This window comes from Rhinoraja longicauda, chromosome 28 (assembly GCF_053455715.1).
Source record: "Rhinoraja longicauda isolate Sanriku21f chromosome 28, sRhiLon1.1, whole genome shotgun sequence".
Classification (NCBI taxonomy): domain Eukaryota; kingdom Metazoa; phylum Chordata; class Chondrichthyes; order Rajiformes; family Arhynchobatidae; genus Rhinoraja; species Rhinoraja longicauda.
This window is the reverse complement of record NC_135980.1, coordinates 8,066,363-8,092,925: the sequence shown is the minus strand read 5'-3', so window position 1 is coordinate 8,092,925 and position 26,563 is coordinate 8,066,363. Positions and strand designations below refer to the sequence as shown.

The 26,563-nt window shown below is 40.4% G+C and overlaps 1 protein-coding gene across 4 annotated transcripts in view; it reads left to right on the top strand.

Moving 5' to 3' along the window:
* Positions 1–26,563, top strand: part of polrmt (polymerase (RNA) mitochondrial (DNA directed)) — an 83,074-nt gene that overhangs the window by 10,427 nt on the left and 46,084 nt on the right. For all 4 annotated transcript variants that reach the window (XM_078423804.1, XM_078423807.1, XM_078423806.1 and 1 more), the window contains exons 5-9: positions 11,562–11,748; positions 15,006–15,155; positions 15,763–15,930; positions 19,558–19,728; positions 20,898–21,137. In XM_078423804.1, the coding sequence (XP_078279930.1) occupies positions 11,562–11,748; positions 15,006–15,155; positions 15,763–15,930; positions 19,558–19,728; positions 20,898–21,137 (916 nt within the window). The remainder of the gene's footprint in view (positions 1–11,561; positions 11,749–15,005; positions 15,156–15,762; positions 15,931–19,557; positions 19,729–20,897; positions 21,138–26,563) is intronic.

Sequence of the window (26,563 nt, the reverse complement as noted above, 5' to 3'; positions counted from 1 at the left end):
TTGTCCTCTAGTAACAAGTCTTTTGACTTTTTAAATTTTATATTTTCCTGATTTAAAAAAAAAACAGTTGATCATATTCACACCATGAACGACATGGATAGATTCATATGACTAATTACTTGTCAAGGATTATTTTCCCTCAGTGTGCACAGCAGCATAGCATTAAGAGGAGGTTATTTGGCTCATCAAGATTGTTCTACCATACAGCAGGATAATGGCTGATCTGTGGCCTGACATCCCCAGTATTGCCCTCATAAGGTCATAAGTGATAGGAGTAGAATTAGGCCATTCGGCCCATCAGGCCTACTCCGCCTAACCCAATTCTCCTGCCTTCTCCCCATAACGTCTGACACCTGTACTAATCAAGAAGTGCCTTAAGTGTTAACAGACACAAGGTCGGCAAATCTTGTAAGAGATGAAGCTATCATTGGCAAATTGGATGTTATGTTGTACCCCAATTGAATCACCAATATTCCAATTGTAATGTAACAGGAGAAAAACGTTGATGTAATTGCCTGTCTTATCCAGAAGATGGCGCCACTGATCTTTTGCCGCAGGTAGTGTAGAATTCGTAATGTGTAGAACTGCAATCGAAGTTCTATTTTAACAGATAGTTTCTAATATATTCAAAAGTCTTCATTTGATTTTTAAATGTAAGCGATTATCTCCTATTTGCATTTTCCCCAATGCATGCAAGTGGCTGTAATTTAAAGTAGCTGGCCTTGGCGTTATGAAGGACCACAAGAAAATAGTGAAGAAGGTACATAAATGACAAACACTATTCTTGGTGGAAAAGTGTTGCACTTTGTTTAAAATCCATTGCTACATTTCATATCCACTAATTTTGATGTGTCAGATGCGAAGCATTATCGATTTTTGGTTGCGAGATTGATAATTGTACAAAATGATCGGCCAAACACTAAAGAGCACACCATGATACCTACCATGTGATCTTATCATTCTATGAGCTATGGCAACACGCAGCAGCGTGACATGTCTAATGGGTTTTAATTGACCCAGCACCAAACTTATTAAAGGATTGAAATCTATTCAGCTGTAACTGTGTATAGGCGATGTTATATAATCATATATCAATCAGAAATTTAGTAAAGCATTTTGAACACGTACCGTTATACATGATCTGAAGAAGGGTCTCAACACGAAACATCACCCATTCCTTCTCTCCATAGATGCTGCTTGCCCCGCTGAGTTACTCCAGCATTTTGTGCCTATCTTCCATTATACATGGCTTACAGTTCCCATGGGAGTATTTGGTTAATGAAATATATTCCCTTTTTTTATGACTTGTAAGGTCATTCTTGAAAATTTTAAAATGTAGTAACCTATTTCTAGAGTTGCTTTGGGAATCAGGATGATAAAGTTTGTCTGTTTGGTAGATTTCATGTCTTTGTAATGGATGAATTTGCACACTGGGAAGATACATGGGTTGAAGTGAGTAAATAATACAGTGAAGCTGGTGGATGTTGATGTTCTTAATTGTACTCCAGAAATTCTAACCTCCAGAGAAGTATTTATTTTTAAATTAATCACTTTAAAGGATGTAAATATCACCTGACATGCCAAATATTTATTGCCTGTCAATAATTTCATTTGAGAAGATAATGGTAAGCTGCCTAGTTGAACTGTTGCAGTCCTTCTAGTAAGGCCTTTGACTGTGTTGATGGGTAGAAGGTTTTGGCCCAGTGATGATAAAGGAAAGGTGATATGGTTTAAGATCAGGATGGTGTATAAATTGTTGGGGAATCTGCAGGTTGTGGGGTTCCCATTTGCTCTCCATCTCAAATCTGTCATTGACTGCTGGGGAATACCGTTCTCTGGTGACTTCAGGAAACATTTTCAAAAATAAAATCTTATCAAAACACATGGCATGATGGAGGCAGTTTATCTCATTTTCTGAACAATGACTAGAAATGGACTTTGGGTTAATTAAACTTCTCTGTTCTCGGTCCATACCAGATTATGTTTTTTATAAGTGACCATCCAAGTAGTTTTTAAGTATGGTGAAGGTTTTTACTTCCTAGACCATCCTTTAAGGTACTGCATTCCAAATCCTCACCGTTTTTTAACAACTAATCCTTTGACAAATTAAGTTAAATGTATGCACCTTGTTTTGATTTTCAAAGCAATTAGAGGTTTTCCTTTGGAAAAATTTGAAAGGATGGACAAGTCCTGATCATTTTACAGAAAATTTAACAGACATTTTGTCTTGATTGTGATGGTGTAATTTCTGGACCCAGTATTGAAATTGGACCTGTATGAGTTCATCGTGTATGCACTGTCAGCTGCCAATGTAAACTAGATTATGTTTGGTTTAGAGATACAGCATGGAAACAGGCCCAATGGCACTAGTTCTACATTATCCCACTTTCTCATCCACTCTCTATACACGAGGGACAATTAACCTACAAACCCGCACATCTTTGTGAAGAGGGAGGAAACAAGCGGGCCTCTGGCAGTGTGAGGTACAGCTCTACACAGCTCTTTTTAAGTGTCGTACAATAAGGATGGCATGCTTAGAAATGAAGGGAAACTTCTTGCCCTGTGACCTATGTATTGTTTTGAAGAAGCACAAGGTTACATTTTAGCGCACTGAAAACTTACACTGGAAACTGGCCTACAAAGCATCAGCTGTGTCACAGTGCACTTATGCAATATTTAAGTTAATACCTTTTTAGGTGTTGCAAAACAGTTGGAATAATTAACAGATCTGAGTGCTGGCATCTGTGGTAGTTGAGCTGTTGAAGACCAATGATTTATTCAACTGCATTGTGCATAAGAATATCACGTTATGAAACACTTGGTTTTCATGGGGTTGGCATCAAACAAAATCTGGAATAAGAGATCAGTGGTCATAAACCAGATCAAAGCAGTAGGTTTTTATAAACTACTGAAAGGAGAAGATAGAGTTGGGAGAATTAGGGGAAGCAGGTTAAGAGCTGAGAACTTGTATAGCTGAATGCATGCTGCCATTTAAAAATCATCAGAAATGTTCAAGGCACCGATATTGGAGAAAGACAGAGATTGCATGACAAGGAAATTGATGGGGGGTAGGTGTACAATTGGTGGCGATTGTTGGATTGGAGGTAGGTAGAGCAGGTGCCTAGGAGAAATTGAAGGCAAAAATGAGAACTTAAAATGGAGGCTTGCAACGGGTGAAGTGGGCTTGATATGCGTTAGGATACGAGCAGTCTTTGAGTTGATGTTAACCTGATCTGATATTTACATGAAGGGCTCTTAATAAAATGCTGCTGTTTTACTGCTATTTGATATTTTACTGTCCCCATTGCCAGGTTACCTTGTCTTCTACATCTGGGGTTATATCTCTTAGGATGGACAATTGATCCAGCATCTGACAAATTGAGATCATGAGAGACTCTCCGGCAGGTAAAGTTAACAAAACCAGCCGGGTGTGTAGAAAGTTCTGACCTGGACTCACTACCATGGCCAAGTGTCTCTCCTTCCCCCTCCGCCCCACAATCAGCCTGAAGAAGGGTCCTGACCCGAGGAATCGCCTATCCTTGTTCTCTTGAGGTGTTGCCTGACCTGCAGAGTTACTCCAGCACTCTGTGTCTTTTTTAACCCAGCATATACAGTTCCTAGTTTCTTCAATTACAGGTGCCTACAGTGTCAAAACTCTTTAGATTCTGGAGTAGTTCCTGAGGACTGGAGGGTAGCTAATGTAACCCCACTTTTTAAAAAGGGAGGGAGAGAGAAAACGGGGAATTATAGACCAGTTAGCCTAACATCGGTAGTGGGGAAAATGCTAGAGTCAGTTATTAAAGATGTGATAGCATCACATTTGGAAAGTGGTGAAATCATCGGACAAAGTCAGCATGGATTTACCAAAGGCGAATCATGTCTGACGAATCTTATAGAATTTTTCGAGGATGTAACTCGTAGAGTGGATAAGGGAGAACCAGTCGATGTGTTATATCTGGACTTTCAGAAGGCCTTCGACAAGGTCCCACATAGGAGATTGGTGTACAAACTTAAAGCACACGGTATTGAGGGTTCAGTGTTGAGGTGGATAGAAAATTGGTTGGCGGACAGGAAGCAAAGAGTAGGAATAAACGGGTCCTTTTCGGAATGGTAGGCAGTGACTAGTGGGGTACCGCAAGGCTCAGTGCTGGGACCCCAGTTATTTACAGTGTATATTAATGATTTGGACGAGGGAATTGAATGCAACATCTCTAAGTTTGCGGATGACACGAAGCTGGGTGGCAGTGTTAGCTGCGAGGAGGATGCTAGGAGGCTGCAGAGTGACTTGGATAGATTAGGCGAGTGGGCAAATGCATGGCAGATGCAATATAATGTGGATAAATGTGAGCTTATCCACTTTGGCGGCAAGAACAGGAAAGCAGAGTATTACCTGAATGGTGACCGATTGGGAGAAGGGGAGATGCAACGTGACCTGGGTGTCATGGTGCACCAGTCATTGAAAGCAAGCATGCAGGTGCAGCAGGCAGTGAAGAAAGCGAATGGTATGTTGGCATTCATAGCAAGAGGATTTGAGTTTAGGAGCAGGGAGGTTCTGCTGCAGTTGTACAGGGCCTTGGTGAGACCGCACCTGGAGTATTGTGTGCAGTTTTGGTCTCCTAACCTGAGGAAAGACGTTCTTGCCTTAGAGGGAGTACAGAGAAGGTTCACCAGATTGATCCCTGGGATGGCGGGACTTTCATATGAGGAAAGACTGGATAGACTGGGCTTGTACTTGCTGGAATTTAGAAGACTGAGGGGGGATCTTATAGAAACATATAAAATTCTTAAGGGGTTGGAGAGGCTAGATGCGGGAAGATTGTTCCCGATGTTGGGGGAGTCCAGAACCAGGGGTCACAGCTTAAGGATAAGGGGGAAGTCTTTTAGGACAGAGATGAGAAAACATTTCTTCACACAGAGAGTGGTGAGTCTGTGGAATTCTCTGCCACAGAAGGTAGTTGAGGCCAGTTCATTGGCTATATTTAAGAGGGAGTTAGATGTGGCCCTTTTTGCTAAAGGGATCAGGGGGTATGGAGAGAAGGCAGGTACAGGCTACTGAGCTGGATGATCAGCCATGATCATATTGAATGGCGGTGCAGGCTCGAAGGGCCGAATGGCCTACTCCTGCACCTATTTTCTATATTTCTATGTTTCTATGTCACATGGTGCACCCCATGACAGGTACAAATAATTGTTTTGGAAAGAACTGCAGATGATGGTTTAAATCGAAGGTAGACACACAATGCTGGAGTTACTCAGCGGGAGAGGCAGCATCTCTGGAGAGAAGGAATGGGTGACGTTTTAGGTTGTGACCTTTCTTCAGACTGAACGTTACCCATTCCATCTTTCCACAAATGCTGGCTGTCCCTCAGGTACAAATAAAGTTGTCTGAGATTCCTCTGCTCCTTCTGTCTTCCTTTCACAAATAACAACATCCATTCTACGTCCAGAATTTTGAATGTAACTTTGAAATGTCTGATTATCAGAACGGTGTTTTGCAATAAACTCCAAAATGAAAAAAAAGGTTGACAGATGCAGGTGTCTCAATCTCAAAGACCAACTCCAAAATTACGGTGAATTAAAACAGAAACATCTACAGAGAGAGAGAAACACTTAGTGTTTCAGAACTAGAAATGTCATTCACATAGGTTCCATTGCTTTTGGCTAACAAAATGAATCAGTTTGAGATTTAAAATCTTTATGCTTGCATGTGCATTTTGTAGTAGAGTGTTCTAAGAAACATTCTCCGAATAGTTTGGTTACTAGATTTTATTTTCTGTAATATGTAATGATGTCTTTGCTGTTCAGCATTGAAGGGGTTGATGCAGGTAATTCTATAACACTGGTTCATGATTGATTCAATCCAATCTTAATCGCTGACATCAAGAGAAGGAAGTGGCAATACCACCTCCAATTATTGCAGAATTATCAGTATTTTTAAATTACGGACAGAATTCTAGGTGGAAAATTAAATTCAGAACTGTTTCAGGATTATCTCGCACTGATCTACATTTCTTTCATTGGTGAATGCATCATAGTCTTTTTTAAGATAGACGCAAAATGCTGGAGTAACTCAGTGGGACAGGCAGCATCTCTATTAACATTTGTGCAAGGTTATAGAGTATAAAATGTGACTTATTGATCATTAATACACTGGGAGATTTGCCACCTCATTAAGCATTTACTGTTCTATTTTAAGATTTATTTCAACCAGAGATGACACAAAGATCATCGAGTAACCAGTTTTCTTCATTAAATGAAAAGTGATTACATAGGAATATCCATTTTGAGCATTGTCATTTGAAGGGAATTGCAGTTCCATGTCATAATAAACACCTTCACCGTATATATTTCTTAATGCACTAATTATTGAATTGTACTTGCAGGCGGTGCAATGACATAACATTTTAAGCTTTCAACATATTAATTGGTTTCCTGTGGTTTGCACACAGTCAATTTTAACTGCAAGCAGAGTAAAATGGCAGGCAATAATTGAAGCGGAACTGAGAGAGACCTAACACTGGAAGTCAGAGAGAAGAGCTGGAGGTAAAACCGTGAAGGTATGAATAGGCAGGTGAAAGAGGGTTGGAAGTCAATTAAACAGGGTTTGAGATTTCTGGAGGAATATGGAGGTGGCAAAAGTAATAGAATAATAACGTTGCAAGTTTGAAGTTGGTGATCAAGAGGAGAGAGAGAGAGAGAATATATTGCATTGAAGTCACTTTGAGCATTTTAGGAAGTATTTTTGCATATGATATGGAGTGATAATCAAATGTCATCAATATAAATGACTTGCATATGCATTTGTTGCTGTTCAAATCATGCGAGTCTGAACTATGGAATTGCACTTGATTTCAACTGTTGAAATCATCCATACAGCAACAGGATTAAGAATTAGTGCAGTGCTCCTGATCAAGAGAAATATACACAGGCAAATTCAATAGATAATCCTGTTTTAGTGATTAACTTTACAGAATTCATTTGCTGAATGTATTACAGGGAGCTTGAAGGAAGCAGATAGTGAAATATTTTGACTATATAATTTTCTTCAACCCAGTATAGAGTCTTTCTTTAAGGCCAAGCTGCCTGGTGTTTCCTCCTATTACTTTTGTAATTTGCTTATGAAATTAAGTAGTAAGCTGTTGTGTGGTAGTTTTTTTTAACCAAAATATTCTCCTGTTTCTCTCGTGTTCAACTGATCAATGGACACAATGGTCCTTCAGAGCCTCGTCAAATAAACATATGTGGCAGTCTGCAGAGGGTGGTGAAAACTGCCCAACGCATCACCGGTTCCTCACTCCCCTCCATTGAGTCTATCCAGAGTAGGCGATGTCTGCGAAGGGCGCGCTGCATCGTCAAGGACAGCTCTCACCCCAACCACAGATTGTTTACCCTCCTCCCATCTGGGAGGCGCTACAGGTCTCTCCGTTCCCGGACCTGCAGGTTCAGGAACAGCTTCTTTCCTGCGGTCGTTACCTTACTTAACTCTGCGCTTCGGTGATTGCTGCCATCCCCCCCCACCCACCCTCGGGCACTCCTCCCATCAGTGACTGATCTCGCTCACCGGAATTTCCACTACCGCTACTGAATTACTGTATATATTATATGTTTTACTATTCCATCGCATGCACTCTGATTAAGATGCTAACTGCATTTTGTTGTCTCTGTACTTGTACACTGCACAATGACAATAAAGTTTGTATTGTATTGTATTGTTAGCTAATTCATAAATGTTCATGGGCATTGTGGCAACAGATTTTCCCACATCCTCTCCACGTGCATCTCCTGGTGTGGACTGAGACTATGCTGGCTGATCTGCTGCTCTCCACTTAGATTGCCAAGCCTATTTGTAGTGTCTGTGGTCCACCTCTGACTCATAACCAGTGGAGAATGGGTTAAAGGTGTGGCCTTTTTGTTTGAATGCTTCGTGCCAGACATGTCTTCCTCTCTTGTTCTAATCTTGGCAAATCTTTCAAAGTGCTCGAAGGCTAGATACAAGTGCTTGGCATCCTAAACAAATAGTACAAGAATGGAGCCATCCTGCGGTGCACAATTATTATAAATATTTATTATATTTAAATAATATATTTATTATAAATATTTATAATTATTAACAGTGCAGTGCACTATCATTATAATAAATACACGAGATTTTACTTAATGCCTCCAGTTTCAAAATAGAATGCAATGCATGATGTTGCAGAAAACTTTCTTTTCTAAACTGGGACCAAGAGTAGAATTTTGGCATTCTGTAATCAAATACAAATAAACAACTTCAGATGTTGGGAAAATGAAATAAATAAATAGCTGCAGAAGCTCAGCAGGTTAGGAAACATCAGGGGAGTAATAAGAGTTAGTGTTTCGAGCTGGGGATCTTTCTTTAAAATATTATCCAGATATCTGAAGAAAGACACAAAGCTGGAGTAACTCAGTGGGTCAGGCAGCATCTCTGGAGAAAAGGAATAGGTGACATTTCGGGTCGAGACCCTTCAGACTGAGAGTCAGGGGAAAGGGAAACGAGAGATATAGACGGTGATATGGAGATATATAGAATAAATTAATGAAAGACATGCAAATAAGTAACAACGATCAAGGGAACTGCCCATTGTTGGCTGTGAGGTAGATGATAACGAGTTATACAGACAATGAAACTCACCAAGATGACAGTGAAACAAGTACGACTAAGATGGGGGAAGGACAGAAAGAAAAGGGTGAGAGAGAGCCAGATATCGGACCTCCCTCTTGGTCACTCCCGGGGCTGCAGCCTGTTTATGCAATCCCAGTGTTTTTCTCAAAGATTGTTGACGTGAAATTAACTTTGCCTACTTTCACACATGCGGCTGAGTTTCTCCAGCATTTTTTTTGATTTGAAACCCAAATGATCTTTTTAATCTGTCACAAGAGCTTTATGTAGAACACGCATGATATTGTAGGATCCACAATTTGCTCAAAAATATCTTATTTTAAGTATTTATGGAATGTTAAGCTCATTTATAGATTCAAGTTGCATGGAACACTGTGCACAAGCTCAGTAGCAACTTACCGATTACGATTAATGTGCTGGACAGTGACTCTGCAAATTTGATTTCATTATCTATGTTTTCTTGTGATTGTTATAAATTTGCGGAGTGAAATAGAAAAATAAACTGAATACTAATTCTATAATGGTTGCGTATGAATGCAAAATTAATTTTACTACATGCCCAATTAAAAGGTTCTAGGCTATCGATCAGATTACGGTTGGTAACTAAATCATAATTATTAACTTTTGTTGCAGAATGTAATTATAAAAATACCCAATGGTGTTCATTAAAACTCATGACAGGGAAAGCAGAGCTTCATCCTTATTTGGCTGATCTCTGTTGAATTATTAGCAAAGGTGAGGTGATTGTCATCAGTTAGCCTTGATTAAATCAGTATAAACCTACTGTTAGATAACCCCTACTACCCTCCTTGAAAAAAGACTAAGAATAAAAATGTATTCCCAAGTGAAATGCAGCTGTCAGTGTTAGTTGTCGAAAGTGTCTCAGTTCACTGATATCACTTGGACTGCATGGTCCAAGTTCTGACAGGTCTAGTTGTTAGATTGAGTTTGTAGCAGCTAATGCTAGAACTAAGCTAACATAGGACTGTCACAGAACCATGCTTCAGCAAGTTCTGAGATCAGGATTCATCCATGATCTTGTTTACTTTTTAATATTGACTTAGGAAGGTACACTTGGTAACTGCAATTAATTTTGTGTGTTCTGGGTGAAGAATCGTGGCATATTGAAGGTTTAAAAAAAAATTAGTTGAACAAAAATTCAATACATTGAATTGTAATTATACAGTTTGTTTGTGAGACATGCAACTAGATTGCCTGCTACAAAGACATAAAAAATCAATTTCATTTCAATGAGATGACTTGGAGCTTCCAAGCTTGGACCACATCTTCCCTTCCCTTTCTGCGTTCCGCAGAGACCGTTCCCTCCGTAACTCTCTGGTCCACTCGTCCCTTCCTACCCAAACCACCCCAGGCACTTTCCCCTGCAACCGCAGGAGATGCAACACCTGTCCCTTTACCTCCCCCCTCAACTCCATCCAAGGACCCAAACAGTCTTTCCAGGTGAGACAGAGGTTCACCTGCACCTCCTCCAACCTCATCTATTGTATCCGCTGCTCTAGATGTCAACTTCTTTACATTGGCAAAACCAAACGCAGGCTCGGCGATATTTCCGCTCAACACCTTCGCTCAGTCCGCCTTAACCAACCTGATCTCCCGGTGGCTGAGCACTTCAACTCCCCCTCCCACTCCCAGTCTGACCTTTCTGTCATGGGCCTCCTCCAGTGCCATAGCGAGGCCCACCGGAAATTGGAGGAACAGCACCTCATATTTCGCTTGGGCAGCCTGCAGCCCAGCGGTATGAACATTGACTTCTCCAACTTTAGATAGTTCCTCTGTCCCTCTCTTCCCCTCCCCCTTCCCAGTTCTCCCTCTATCTTCCTGTCTCCACCTATATCCTTCCTTTGTCCCGCCCCCCTGACATCAGTCTGAAGAAGGGTCTCAACCCAAAATTTCACCCATTCCTTCTCTCCTGAGATGCTGCCTGATCTGCTGAGTTACTCCAGCATTTTGTGAATAAATACCTTTGATTTGTACCAGCATCTGCAGTTATTTTCTTACATGACTTGGAGCTTTAGTCAGGGAGCAGGTGATGATGCAGACAAATGATATATCCATGTGTGTAGATTTTAACTCCTGTAATGAGATGAAAATGAGACAAGAGCAATGGCTGGACAAATGTAATGGTTTATTTCTAAATGTGGATAATGCCTTAATGCATTTAAATATCTCATATGGCTTAATGGCTCAAAGTGACTAACACTTGTGGATTTGAAATATTCCTGTGTTATCAACATCCCATAAATAGCTGTAAAAAGAATGATCTATTGTTTCTTTCTTTGATGTTACTTGAGGCTTAAATCCTGCCAAGACAGTGGGAAAACTTCCTGCCCTTCATATGTGTTATCCTTTCCAAAGTCAGCACCTGCAAGAGTGCAATACAATTATGGTACTACAATGAAGTATCAGCTTGGATTCTGAATCGGACCCTTCTTAATAAGCTGATGCCCACAATGTATCAATTGTGGGTATTGGCCTATTACGAAGGGTCTGAATCGGAATCAAATGTACAAGGATTTCTATCAGTCACTTTGTTTAGGTCATATGATTTATGATGGCGTAGCATTAACTTCAGTGCTGCCTTTGGGAGTTTTCTACAGATATCTTTGTTAACAGAGCCTGGTGACAATTCTCAGTTGGAGTAATTGATTCTATCCTCTTCTAAAGAAAATGCCAAGGGGAATACTTTTCATCATAATTTGAAATGTAGATTAACAGAGGAAGTGACCAAATTTATATTTATATTTGTGTGTTACAAAGACTGATTTAAAACTGTCCAGGATATTATAGCTTCAACAGTACGTTACATGAAGGAGATGGGCCTAACCCATGATGATTATCATTTTCTACAATATCTGTTGAATTATAGTTGCTCATTACCTGTATGAAATTATGTTCCTAGGTGTATTCAACAGCTGGAGGAAAATGGCTTCCAGATTCAAAAGATATTTAAAACTTGTATATTCCATAAAGATGAAAGAGAAATGGTAATGAAAGCCATTCGTGTTGTGAACCCTAACTTCCAGCCCTTATCGGAACCTGAAACAGCGATCTGCCAGTCTCCATTAGTGACACATTTTTATGCAGAGGTAAGGAGGAGAGAGTGATTCTAGTTCTGGTTGATTACTGCACAAACACCTCATCAGTGGGTATCTCGCGCAGGTCAGAGTGAGTAGAGTAGTGATTACATTTTGAAGTGGGCCTTTTTGACCAAGTTGAGGAGATCTAGTTGCTCAATTCCCTTTTTAAATGACTTAACATCGGGAGCAGCACAGATGGTACAGAGAAAAGAATTTCAACTAGATTAATTTACTGTATACAATTGTAATGAGTAATAATATTTAATTTGCACCTTTAATATCTTGATTATTAATAATGTTGAACATAAAGGCTGCATTTGGTGGATCTCCTAAAATGTAGCTGAGAACTAAAACTTGTTCACTGAAATCTGATTTGCAAATTCTTTGAGGTTTGTATCGGTTGTGATGTATCTATATTGCCATTTCTGCCAAATATCGTTGCCTAAATAGCCCTGCATTTTTAGAAGACATGGAGATAGACACGGTACTGTAGTAACTCAGCGGGTCAGACAGCATGTCTGAAGAAAGGACCTGACCCGAAACATCACCCAACCTTTTTGTCTGACCCGCTGAGTTACTCTAATACTTTGTGTCTCTCTTTGGTATAAACCAGGATCTGCAGTTCCTTTATCAGAAGAGGTAGCTTATGTGTTTGGTCAGAAAGATAACGGTGGCTCTTCAGCATCTGGTGAACAGGAAATATGATATTGTTTTGTGTATCTGTGACACACCAGCAAGCAGCAGCTTTGTAAGCCATTGGCAATAGCTCCACTGCCGACTAAAGATTTGTGGAGCATATTAAAAGCAGAATGTTTTGACAAATGAGAAACCGCTGCTGAAGATAGCTGAAATTTTAATAGAATTCATTTTTATAATAGTGGAGGCTGCACTCAGCTTATAAGTTTAATTGTACAATGGTAACATTTAATATCAACTGTTGTCAGAAAGCATTTTCAAAGTAATATTTTAACACAAATCACAGGTAATATATTTTGAAAATATCCTCTATGTTGAATGTGCGCACATTGTTCCTGTGTTTTGTGCTTATTGTACTCCTGAAAACCTATATCTGCCACAAAAAGAAATAGGTTTATCATGTTGATTGTCTCCAAGATATGATAATTCATCTGGAGCATTGTCTGGATTGCCAAGCATGTCTAAAGATTTTCCTTCCAAAAAAGGGTACAGAAACGCAGCAGTACATATTGTATTCTTCTTTAGCCAGCATTTCAGGCCTAATTTGTCACATAAGAGGTGTGTGCGGGTCACCAGATTCAAACTATACAACTATTATTTAGTGTATGTTATTTTCAGAGATATTTGAAAAGGCCATCAAGTCAGACCAAAGATCCAAGCTGAGGTGCATTCACCACTCACTTTCTGCTAGATGGCCATGGCAGCAATGCCTACAGCTCCCTTTGGACCATTCCATGCAAGGATGCAAAACATTTGCAAAGAAGAAATGGGCCAGGGTGTGGCTGAGCAAATATTTTATATTCAGTACATATACAAGACGATCGACTGCACCACCTAATAAATATTGAAACTTCAATATTCATTGGGCAAAATTACAAATCATGAATTGATACAATTTTAATTTGGAGATAATTTTTAATTACTCTTTCATAAAAATAAACTTTAAACATTAAATATAATACTAGACATCTGCATGGTTTCTAATGGCACATATTGGATGCTTTTTAGTTTCACCCTCCCCCATTCAACATAGATGTAGGGATGATACATAGACACAAAATGCTAGGGTGTCTCAGCGGGTCAGGCAGCATCTTTAGAGAAAAGGAATAGGTGATGTCTCGTGTCGAGACGCTTCCTCACACCCTTCCAATCCCAGCATTTTGTGTCTGACTTCAAAGGTTCAAAGGTCAGTTTATTGTCACGTGTACCAATTAAGGCACAGTGAAACTCGATTTACCATACAGCAATACTAAAAAAGGCAACAAGACACACAACTACATAAAAGTTAGCATAAACATCCACCACTGCTGATTCCCCACATTCCTCACTGTGTTGGAAGGCAATAAAGTCTAAGCTTCTTCCTCTTTGGTGTTGACCACCATATGAAGTTCCTTCCTGCACAGTGATGATGCATAGAGTTCCTTGCACTGTAGATGGAGACAAATCATATTTTAAATGCATCTTAACCTGACTAAGAATGTTATCGAAAATATTTCAGGTTCTGAACTTCATCTTTTAATAGCTCTCTTGTTCCCTTGAAGAGAAATATGTGAGTTTATTACTCTGAAGTTAAATGTTGTTAATTCCTCAATGTCTAACACAGACGATTATTTTATTTAGGTTTAGTTTTGAGATATAGTGCAGAAACAGGCCCTTTGGCCCACCGAATCTGCGCCAACCAGCAATTCCCGCACACTTAACAGTATCTTACACACACACACACACACTGGGGACGATTTAAAATTATACCATGCTAATTAGACTACAAACCTGTACGTCTTTGGAGGTGTGGGAGGAAACCGGAGAACCTGGAGAAAACCCACGCAGATCACTGGGAGAATGTACAAACTCTGTACAGACAACACCCGTATTCAGGATCGAATCCGGGTCTCTGGCGTTGTAAGGCAGCAACTCTACCTCTGCGCCACTGTGGCGCCCAAAGGTACTAACGTTTCTAAGGTACTTCAAATGCAGATTTATAAAGTATGGGTTAGTCGATGCTCCATAAATAATTTCTTATTCTCAGTTTAATCGTTTCTGAAACAATTCCATAGCTTATGCAGATAATTTGTATTCGGCAATGAACTACAGTTAAATAGTTGTCTCAGGTTGAGCTGCATCATGAGATTTTTACTTACTTTAACTACTTTGTTCGTTTGAAATACAGCCCTGTATTCCTACAACATGCATGACAAAAAGTGTTAACATTCAAAGCCATGAATGCATTATTTATGTAGCATTCATTGATACTATTGTTCTAACCTTTATACAAATGATATATCACAATTATAATTCTAGAGATAAAAGATGTGATAAAGGTAGCAAAACTTGTAATGGTGGAGTAACTATTACAATTTAGTTTTCACATTACCAAGTGAATAGTGCTTTCCACTTTTTTGTCAAAAAAATAACCAACATTTTTGAATTCAGTTTTATGATTTGTCATGGTGAGAGTTGATTTTGTAACTATTGGATTACCAGTGCCGTAATTATTAGGCTAGTACATCCTGCTGAATTTTTTTTATACCATTTGAGAAATTCTACTCAGTAAGCATTGTGCTTTATTTTAGGTTGGACCTGTGGAATATCCCAAACTGGATCTCTGTCTTGCAGAACTGAGGGAGAGATTTGACAGACAGCAAAAGAACGAGCAAGCAGATACTGTTACTATTGATTCTGTTGAAGTAACAAAGCCAGTTACAGAGAAGATGAAAAAAATGGTACCTGTGTTTTTAAGTGTTCAGACACGATAAAATGGGGAAATAGATATTTAAAAAAAAAATTGTATCTCAGTTCATTTCTTTGAAATTAAAGAAAAAATATCAAGTGTTTCGTATCACTTAAGTACCAGTGATATTTGCAAATGATGTTCGTGGAGATGGAAGTTTTGTAGAGTTGTTTTCAACTGACACTGACAAGAATGCCTCTGCTTTTTCAGCTCTATATTTCACTTTTAGGGTGATTCTGGGGCATAAAATATTAAAACTAAGGTGATTATGTCACTTTACAGATTTCCTTTTTTAAATACATGAGCGCAGCCAATATTTAGTAATTAAGTGCATAATTGATTTCCAGATAATATTTTTATTTGCATGAAGTTTGAAATACAGGGATTTTGTACCACTCTTACTCTGCCATTAAGGTATGGGACATTTGTATTAAGGGCTTTAAATCTATGAGGTTACTGATGTAAACTTTAATATTAGTGATCTATTTTCAAAAAAGAAAGTCTATAGTTTTTCTAAAAGTCAAAAATTCTAAACATAGTTACCTGTTGCTTGTTTGTCCTGATAACCACTAACTTGAAATAATGTTGGTTAAAATCAGCGGAAACGTCTGGCAGATTTACGCGCCAAGTGGCAAAAATCTCTTCTGCGGGCATTTCATGAATACAAGTTCCAAATGGCTGGCAATGGAAATTGTCCCTGGAGAATGAACCTCTATCCTTATCTCTGTCTGCTGGATGATAATGAGTATGTGGACATTATGTTACAGGTATGAAAGTAGTTTTATAAAAATAAGATTTAAAAAAGATTTATATATTTAATACCATTAGGTATTTAACTATTTTAAGGACTATGTTGCAGCCTCAAGTCTGAATTTGGCCCAGAAATTGGGAAATTCATGTATCCTGCCAAGAAATTGATGTGTGAATTAATGTATCCTTTTTGTGCAAGCTAGTGATTAGTTTGAAATCTGTCAGCTGAAGTTGATTATAGGTCTTTGCGTATATTCTAGATAAGTGTTTTATTCAATCAAAATAAACATCGACGACTGCATCAATGCTACCTGCTGCACCCATGCTGAACTCACTGACTTCATTAACTTCCATCCTGAACTCAAATTCACTTGGACCATCTCCGCAATCTCCCTACTTTGATCTCACCATCTCCATCACAGGAGATAGACTTATCAACTGACATCTATTATTAACCCACTGACTCCCACAGCTATCTAGATTACACGTCTTCCCACTCTGCTTCCTGTAAAGACTATCCCCTACTCTAAATTCCTCCGTCTACGCTGCTTCTGCGCCCAAGATGAGGTGTTCCATACCTGGACATCGGTGATGTCCTCACTCTTTAGGGAATGGGGGGGGGGTTCCCCTCTTCCATCATAGACAAGGCCCTCAGTAGGGTCTCCTTGATATCCTGCAGCTCCATTCTTGCTCCTCCTCACCCCCAGTCGTAACAGGGACAGAGTCCCCCTAGTCCTCACCTTCCACCCCATCAGCCGTCGCGTACAGCACATAATCCTCCAACATTTTCGCTACCTCCAACGGGATCCCATCACTGGCCACATCTTCCCATCTCCATCGCTTTCCGCAGAGACCGTTCCCTCCACAACTCCTTGGTCAACTCGTCCCTTCCCACCCAAACCACCCCTTCACCAGGTACTGTCCCATACAGCAGCGGGAGATGCAACACCTGTTCCTATACCTCCCCCTCGACTCCGTCTAAGGATCCCAACAGTCTTTTCAAGTGAGGCAGAGGTTCACTTGCACCTCCTCCAACCTTATCTACTGTATCTGGTCTTCCAGTTGTGGACTCCTATATATCTGTGAGATCAAGCGCAGGCTTGGCGGTCGTTTCACTGGACAACTTCGCTCAGTCCGCCTAAACCTACCTTTTCTCCCGGTTGCTAAACACTTTAACTCCTCCTCCCATTCCCACACTGACCTTTCTGTCCTGGGACGCCTCCATTGTCAGAATGAGGCCTAGCACAAATTGGAGGAACAGCAGCTTATATTTCGCTTGGGCAGCTTACACCCCAGCGGTATGAACATTGACTTCTCTAACTTCAAATAACCCTTGCTTTCCCTCTCCATCCCTCCCCCTTCCTAATTCTCCGACCAGTCTTACTGTCTCTGACTACATTTTATCTGTATTTGCTTTGTTGTTACCTTTGCCCAGCTAACAATGATCTATTCTACATTTTTCTTGCTCTCCATTCCCTTTGTTCTATTTTCACACCTTATTCTTCCTTATCTATGCATCTCCCTCTCCCCTGACATCAGTCTTAAAAAGGGTCTCGACCGATACGTCACCCATTCCTTCTCTCCCGAGATGCTGCCTGTCCTGCTGAGTTGTCCAGCATTTTGTGCCTATCTTCAAAATAAAATCAAGGAATTCTTCAAGCATTTCACTCACTGGACCACGGAACAATAGGATTAAAGTAAAAATGGAGATAGAAATATAGGTGCAGGAGTAGGCCATTCGGCCCTTCAAGCCAGCACCACCATTTTATATGGCTGATCATCCAAAATCAGTACCCCATTCTGGCTTTTTTCCCCATAACCCTTGATTCCCTTAGGCCTAAGAGCTGGGCAGTGGGCAGGTGTCATAGACCTGCACGGGAAGGTTGACGCTCCCGCCCCCACGAGTCTCGGGCAGATGAGGCTCGTCAGCCTGGGAAGAGGGAAAACTCTGATCTAAAACCTCCACTGCCTTGTGGCCATATCCAGTCATGGAAAAGGCACCAGGAGTGAACTTCAAGAAAATCCGGAGTCGGGGTCCCTAAGGCAGTTCCTCGTTGTCTACAACCTCGTTCTGGCAGCTCCTGCAACGGTGCTGGTGCCAAACTTTACGGCTTGCTGTTCCTTTGGATCGATCAGCGACATGGAGAGGGGGGACGTGCTGCATGGGCATCAGCCTGTCCTTCATATGACATTGCCCAGTGTTGCATCCGACCACACATCACTGCAAACCTACACCTACAACCTGGAGAGGACACTCCAGCTTCGCCTGCGGCGTCGACACAACACTGGGAGCACCTGTTACCGGTTATAAGTCACCGCTAGATTGGCGTAAAGCAAGGCGCCAGGGGTTGCTTCTGACGGTGGGAGGGACTTTCGGATCTTACTGGACAGCTACCGCCCGCCTCAAGCTGGGCAGCCCCCAGCCAATAAGGTGCTGTCCTGCCACGGTCTGCTATCCTCTGGGTGCACGGGTATTAGGAACCATCCGAACAGCAGATCCCAACCATCGCACCTGCCAACAAAAGCGACGCTGCTCTAGCCGAGGTGTGGAGCAAGCAGCCAACTAAGATGCATCACCCATGGTCAGCCATGACCGAGGGGGCCTAAGGAGAAGAAGAGCTGGGTGGGATGGAGGGAAGAAAAGAATGGGCGCCAGAATGATGATTTTTGCCATTAATGTGAAATGCAATAATGTGATTAATTGTAGGATTCCTATTATTCGGGCTGCATAATTTTTTTTTCTTTCAAAAATGAAAGAATTTCATACTGATTGTTTATGTCTATCTGAACAAGAACGCCAAAGCCACATTGAACCACTTGTATACTCAGTAAAATTCATATTGTTTTAGATAAAACTAATTTTTTTGTGCTCTTTACAAATCTTAATAGTATTCTGCACCATTATGTACGAGGGTAGACTAATATCTTATGCATTGAAATGTTGCTTCAGCAAGGAAAGTAGTGGTCACTGAGTGGCCAGTGGGCAAACGCTTTAGTGAACGCACTTTTAAAAGGGCAGGATTAGAGATTAGAAGGTAGGAAAGTGAGGAATTCGTACATATAGGTCATGATAGCATCTTATTTTTACATGGACTCTTTGTGGATGAGAATGGCCTGAGGCTTTGCTCAATGGAACAGAAGAGGGCCAATGGCATCACAGAAATCCAGACTTGAGGATCTAGAAAATCATATCACTTGGGAATCTTCAGACTGAAGAAGGATCCCAACCTGAAACATTGTCTGCCCATTTTACTCCACAGATGGTGCCTAAGGAGTTGAGTTCTTCCAGCACTTTATTTTCTTGCTCAAGATGCCAGCATCTGCACTCTCTTGTGTCTCTAACTCTTCACCAATTTGATTCCAAGATTGGTTTCTATTAAATAAAAAGTTGGATCATAACAATGGTTTGTTATATTGTTAGCCTTGAATGTACATTATCTAGGGGCAAGAAAACATCAGATGATCCATTAGGCCATTAGGATTTTTTCCATTATTTATAATTATTCCTTACAGGAAACATGCATGTCTGTAGAATAAAAAATGGCAATGCTTCAACAATAATTTTGCACCTTTGCCTATTTGAACTATTTAGTGTACAAGATAATTGGAGATGTTTGAAGCGTAATGTTTATGCTATTTTTCAGTGTATTGGCAGTATCCCTCCAAATGGAGAGGCATTAGTGGTGATTGCAAAGGAATTGGGCAACAGAATCTACAACAAGTATTCAATACGAAAGAAGATTAAAAATGAGATGGTGGACAAAACGAGAGACATTTATCATGCCTATGCTGAACTGTTGGCAAAAGACACTGAGGTAATATTGACTAAATTTGATTCTGGTTTAAAAAATAATAATAAAGAGATAGTAGAAAGTAGTAATTAAGAATTTGTATAATGCATGTTTTTCTAAACTTTACAAAAAAGCAGTCAAATTGGCAATCGGTTAAATTGAAGGCCACTGTCTGTCAGCAGCAGCTATCAAGAAGATTGCTTTTCTACTGCAATGTAATAAAATGTTAAAATCCTTCTGACTTTTTTTAGAATTAAATTTATGGCATATCTTAGACCTGTGTAAGTCACTCTGAATGAATGGTTTCCCATCAGTTTTACCAGAAGTTTCCAGTAAACTGAAGAATGAATTTCATATTTGTGTAATTGTGCCCAATCTCAATACTATTTTTTAAACATTTCAGTACTATATATAATCTTTTTGCAGTTGAGCATTTGCCAGCTTTGTAAATCCACAAATCATTGCTCATAGAAAACATGACAAGTTTAAAACTTTAAAGCTTGAAGTTACCATGTAACAAGAAGGGAAATAAACAAGCTAAAATTATGTGTAAAGGAAAATGCATAGGTGCAAAATTCTGCTTTTGTTTGCTAAATGCAAGACTTGGTGTACAAAATAATCCTATTAAATTGCAGATATTCAGGAACTTGCATTGAGAGGAAAAAAAGCAATCAAATAGAAATTAACTCGCAATGGAAATTGTAAGGGTTAATGAATGTTTCTTGGACTAAAGAAGAATTAAACTTCAGTGGTTGGTGTTTCCTGATGTAATAATAATAGGATAATGAGGAATACTATAAAATGCTTACGGGAACACAGACAAATTGTGGGTTGGACAGACAAGCAACAGATGTAGCTTGCTGCAGAACTGTGTAAACGAATGTATATTTGGAGCAAAAATAAGCAATAGGGGATATAAGCTGAAAAGTCCCGAATAGGAACTGAAAATGATGGAAGCACTCAGCAGGTCTGGCAGTTTTATTCCATCCTGGGTTATTCCTATTTCTATTTTCACTCTCGTGCTGTTGTTCCCAGCATTTCTGTTTGTATTTTAACCTTCTAGCAGGAGCAAACTAGATTTTATAAGTAGTGGTATTAAGAAGCCATTCAAGGACAAATTCAACCAGCTTCTGAACTTTTATTTCTTTGTTATATTTGATGAACATGTTAATTAAATTATCTTTCAATTTCAGCTAAACAACTTCCTGCCTCGTGAATACATGATGCTCCTGGAAAGAAAGATGAATGCCGGCCCTTCTCTGTTCAGTGAAGATTTTTCTTGGTCTCATGTGCTGACTGTACAATTGGGAACCCATCTCGTGGATCTGATGGTTCGGGAAATTAAAATCCCCATATACACCCAACATCAAACACGGGAGAAAAGTCTTATTCCCGTCTTGTACCACATGTACAGCTTTCGCAGTAACAAACAGGTAAAGCACGGTGTTCTAAATTTTCTTTTGGACATTGCCTAGATTTGTATCGTGATTTTGAAGAATTTGGATTAACCCACTACCTTCCATTTTTTATTGTGAGAACAGATTTTAATTTGCACATTAAGTTTAGTTGATTAGGTTTCTGAGCAAGAAAGAGATTTCTGAGCAACACTCTCATTTATATCTGTGACTTCAGGGCATTTCAAAGCACTTTATGGTCCATTAAGTATCTTTTGAAGTGTAATCTTTGTCGTAATACAGGAAACGCAGTAAATAATTTGTGTATTTGTATGATAAAATCACAATTTCTTTAAACATGTTGACTGAGGGATAAATGACACCTGAGGCAGCTCTTCAAAATAATGCCTGGGGATATTTTGTTTTCAGCTTGGATAAGGCCCTGCAATGTCTCATCTGGAAAATGATGCATCTGGATGCAGTGCTTCTAAGTTCATGCATTTTAGATTACAACAAAAATACCTACAAGGTATAACATATTTGACTAAACTTGCTTCATTTCACAAGTTTTCACCCCTTGCCGTGAGTTTTGTCACTTCCCAAAGTCTCTAGAACATAGATTATTGGCTTTCAATGCCATTATTTTCCTTAATACCATTTTGATATAGATCGCAATATTCCTGGTAGTTGTGTTCTCCTCTGTGATGACAGAAGCAAAGTATGCATTTGGTTGGTCTACCATTTCTTTGCACGATAGAAGCAAACAAATAGCTATGACCAAAAAACTAAGCACAAGAACAGATCAAGAACAATTAGATTTCCGCTAATCTAAAGGCACAGTTGACCCTGCATCAGAAATCTGTGAACGGTCCTGTTTGATTTTGGATGCTGAATGCGCAGCTAAAAATTTCTAAAATTGTTTTTATTTCTTATTTGCAGCATTTCCCCGATTCTTCTCTCCATTATTCAACGAAGCATAAAAAACAATTTAAATATCACTGGCAATCTCAGCCACTTGATGTTGCTGGTTCAGTAAAAGTCAGTAAATTAATCCAAATGAGGCCGAGATTGAGCCTTGTTAATTATCAGATTGTTTCATTATATTTTCAAAAATTCTTGTAACGGCAGTGGCACATGCTCATTTTAATTGATTGTATTCTAAAAATGAGTTATTAATAACCAATTAAATAGCCATTAAAACAAAGAAATCTGAAAATACCACCATATGATTTTAAGAATCGGGCTGTAAAATGATCCCCTCAGATAACCCTCTAAAAACACTTTCTGTTACACAGAAATCAATCATGACTTGCAGCAAGGGACAGTGGGTCAGAAGGCACTACATTTGGATTATGCATTGCTTTCGCCTTCACCTGCTCGTTCCACCATTGCATTTTGCTTTAATAGCCGCATGGTTCCCTATACACCACTGGTGTTGCTGCTGTGGCTATCCCATGATTGGAAACTAAGCCACTGGCCATAGCAACCAAGTCCTTGCCCCCAGGCTGCCCTCATAGCTTTCTGACAGCTTGTGCTATCAGGAGGCCAATTTAGTCTTTCCAAATGTTTATTATGATATGGGGCAATTAGGAAGCGAGTTAAATAAAAATTTATAAAACGTAATATAAATTCATAAAAAACACATTTAACTGTTGCAAAGTGAAAGCATTAATCTATATACTAAAACTCTCATTTGTTTGTATGTTTGTTCCTGAACTACAGCCAAAACGGTACATGATAGCGCAACAGTTTTAGGCCCACCTTACTTACCGTCGTCCCTTTGGTGCTAATGGAAGAAGTTTCATTGAAATCGATGTTATATTTTTAAAGTTATTCACATTTTAAAGTTTAAATCGATCTCCTTGGGAGGGAGAGGGAGGATAAGGGGGGTTGAGGAGGGAGGGGGGGAGGAGGAGAGGGTGCTGCACCAATGCAGGAGAGGTTTGGGCCCAATGGGTCCACTTGGTCTAGTATTAATTAAAGTTTCAAACAAAAGTCTTCACATTGAAGGTTGGCAACACAGATCAAGTGAATGGGGCTGAACTGATATGCCACAAGAGCTGATATAAAGTCGAGGGGCCAGGAATGTAGGTATCCACCCTCTCCTCCGAGGAGAATGTGGAATGCTCCTGGATTCAGCAGGAATTTCACAGATGGTGTGAGAGAATAGATGTTTGTACATCCAACCTCTTGTGCGTTACCGACTCACATTGCAAAACATAGACATGCATGTCTATAATGTATTTATTTGGGTGAAACGGCTAGATGTTGGTCCTCTTTGGATCAGCAAATGTTAGCCCAACAAATTAGAAAACTGTGACAAGCTCTGCCAAAGTCAAAACATCTGCCATTCCAAGGTTTTTAAATAAATGACAGCCAAATCCTGATCCTTCCAAAACATTGCTGCCTAGATACAGGATCCCATTATACTGTTTTATTTCCCATCCTGTGGGATCCTCTATGCTTAGGCAAGATGGAGGCATCATTTTCTGCTGCCTTTAACATTACAGTAGAAATTTCAACTGTACTTCATCCTTGCAGTGATTGTCCGGTTAACATATTCTCTAACATCAAGCGTATGATGTGTAGAAAATTAATTCTATCTGTTGAGGGTTAATTGTAGGTCAGTGATCACTCCTGGAACAATGTTATTTTTCTTTATTCATATCATTGTATATAGCTGAAAATTATGGCTTTATTGTCCATCTCCAACATCCTTCAATGGGAAGCAGTTAGCAGCCAACTACATTGGTGAGTCTGGATTAAACATAGATGACAAAAAAATTATTCTTGTAAAAGTCAACCATGTAGGTTTATTTCAAAAATCTGGCAGTACAGTAGCAAGCAGCAGCAGCAGCAGTAGCAAGCAGCAGCAAGCAGCACCAAGCTGTGTTGCTTGGGAAGTAGTGTGTGGGGATAGTAAGGAGTAAGACCTGTGTGATCTCCCGGACTAGTTTCGATCGCCTAGCTTGGGGTCGGAGAGGAATTTCCCGGATTTTTTCCCAAATTGGCCTGGGTTTTTTATCCGGTTTTTCGCCTCTCCCAGGAGATCACTCAGTTCTTTTGGGTGGGCGGTTGGAGCGGTTGGAGTAGCGGCCGGGCGGTAGGTTTAGTAACCGAGCGCGGGGCTTTGTTTGGAGAGTATGACTGCCAGGGCAGTTTTTTGTTCTGGGTGTCGGATGTGGGGAATCTGGGAGTCTGATAGTCTTCCAGACATCCACATCTGCGCCAGGTGTGACGAGATGGGGCTCCTAAGGGACCGTATTAGGAACCTGGAGCGGCAGATTGATGACCTCCGTCTGATCAGGGAGAGTGAGGAGGTTATAGATAGGAGTTACAGAGAGGTGCTCACTCCTAGACCACGGGAGGTAGACAAGTGGGTCACTGTTAGGGGGGGCAAGGAACAGAGGCAGGGAGTACCCCGGTGGCTGTACCCCTTGGAAATAAGTACTCCTGTTTAAGTACTGTTGGGGGGGACAGCCTACCTGGGGGCAACGACGGTGCCCGGGCCTCTGGCAAGGAGTCCGGCCCTGTTGCTCAGAAGGGTAGGGAAAGGAAGAGGAGAGCAGTAGTAATAGGGGACTCTATAGTGAGGGGGTCAGATAGGCGTTTCTGTGGACGCAGTCGGGAGACCCGGATGGTGGTTTGCCTCCCTGGTGCCGGTGTCCGGGATGTGTCTGAGCGTGTCCAGGATATCCTGAAAGGGGAGGGAGAGGAGCCAGAGGTCGTGGTACATATAGGTACCAACAATATAGGTAGGATAAGGGAAGAGGTCCTGAAAGGAGAATTCAGGGGGCTAGGAAGAGAGTTAAAAAAAAGGACTTCCAAAGTAATAATCTCAGGCTTACTGCCTGTGCCACGCGATAGTGAGAATAGGAATGGAGTGAGGTGGAGGATAAATACGTGGCTGAGGAACTGGTGCAGGGAGCAGGGTTTCAAGTTTCTGGATCATTGGGACCTCTTCTGGGGGAAGTATGACCTGTACAAAAAGGACGGGTTGCATCTGAACCCGAGGGGAACCAATATCCTGGCGGGGAGATTTGCTAAAATAACTGCGGAGACTTTAAACTAGTACGGTTGGGGGGAGGGACTCAAACACAGATAGCTAATAGGCAGTGTGTGAGGCAGGAGGCAGAAAAGGGAAACACTCAGACCCAATATGTAGGAGAGAAAGAAGGGAAAAGAAATAAACCGAGAATAAGAAATGATGGGTCCCTTAAATGTGTATATTTTAATGCTAGGAGCATTGTAAGAAAGGTGGATGAGCTTAGAGCCTGGATTGACATCTGGAAGTATGATGTTGTGGCGATCAGTGAAACATGGTTGCAGGAGGGTTGCGATTGGCAATTAAATATTCCAGGATTTCATTGTTTCAGATGTGATAGAATCGGAGGGGCAAGAGGTGGGGGTGTTGCATTGCTTGTTAGGGAGGATATCACAGCAGTGCTTTGGCAGGACAGACTAGAAGGCTCGATTAAGGAGGCTGTTTGGGTGGAACTCAGAAATGAGAAAGGTTTAGCAACACTTATAGGGGTGTATTATAGACTGCCAAATAGGGAACGAGAATTGGAAGAGCAAATATGTAAGGAGATAGCAGATATTAGTAGTAAGCACAGAGTGGTGATTGTGGGTGATTTCAATTTTCCGTATATAGACTGGGAATCACATTCTGTTAAAGGGCTGGATGGTTTGGAGTTTGTAAAATGTGTGCAGGATAGTTTTTTGCAGCAATACGTAGAGGTGCCTACCAGAGAAGGGGCAGTGTTGGACCTCCTGTTAGGAAATGAGATGGGTCAGGTGACGGAGGTATGTGTTGAGGAGCACTTTGGGTCTAGTGATCATAATGCCATTAGTTTCAATATCATTATGGAGAAGGTCAAATCTGGACCAAGGGTTGAGATTTTGGATTGGAGAAAGGCTAATTTTGAGGAGATGAGAAAGGATTTAAAAGGAGTGAAATGGAAATTGTTGTTTTATGAAAAGGATATAATAGAGAAATGGAGGATATTTAAAGGTGAAATTTTGAGAGTACAGAGTCTTTATGTCCCTGTTCGGTGGAAAGGAAAGAATAATAATTTGAAAGAGCCGTGGTTTTCCAGGGAAATTGGACACTTGGTTCGGAAAAAGAGGGAGATATACAATAAATATAAGCGGCAGGGAGTAAATGAGGTTCTTGAGGAATATAAAGAATGTAAAAGGAATCTTAAAAAGGAAATTAGAAAAGCGAAAAAAAGATATGAGGCTGCTTTGGCAAGTAATGTAAAAGTAAACCCCAAGGGGTTCTACAGATATGTCAATAGCAAAAGGATAGTGAGGGATAAAATTGGTCCATTAGAGAGTCAGAGTGGACAGCTGTGTGCTGAGCCGGAAGAAATGGGGGAGATATTAAACAATTTCTTTTCTTCAGTATTTACCGAGGAGAAGGATATTGAATTATGTGAGGTAAGCGAAACAAGTAGAGTAGT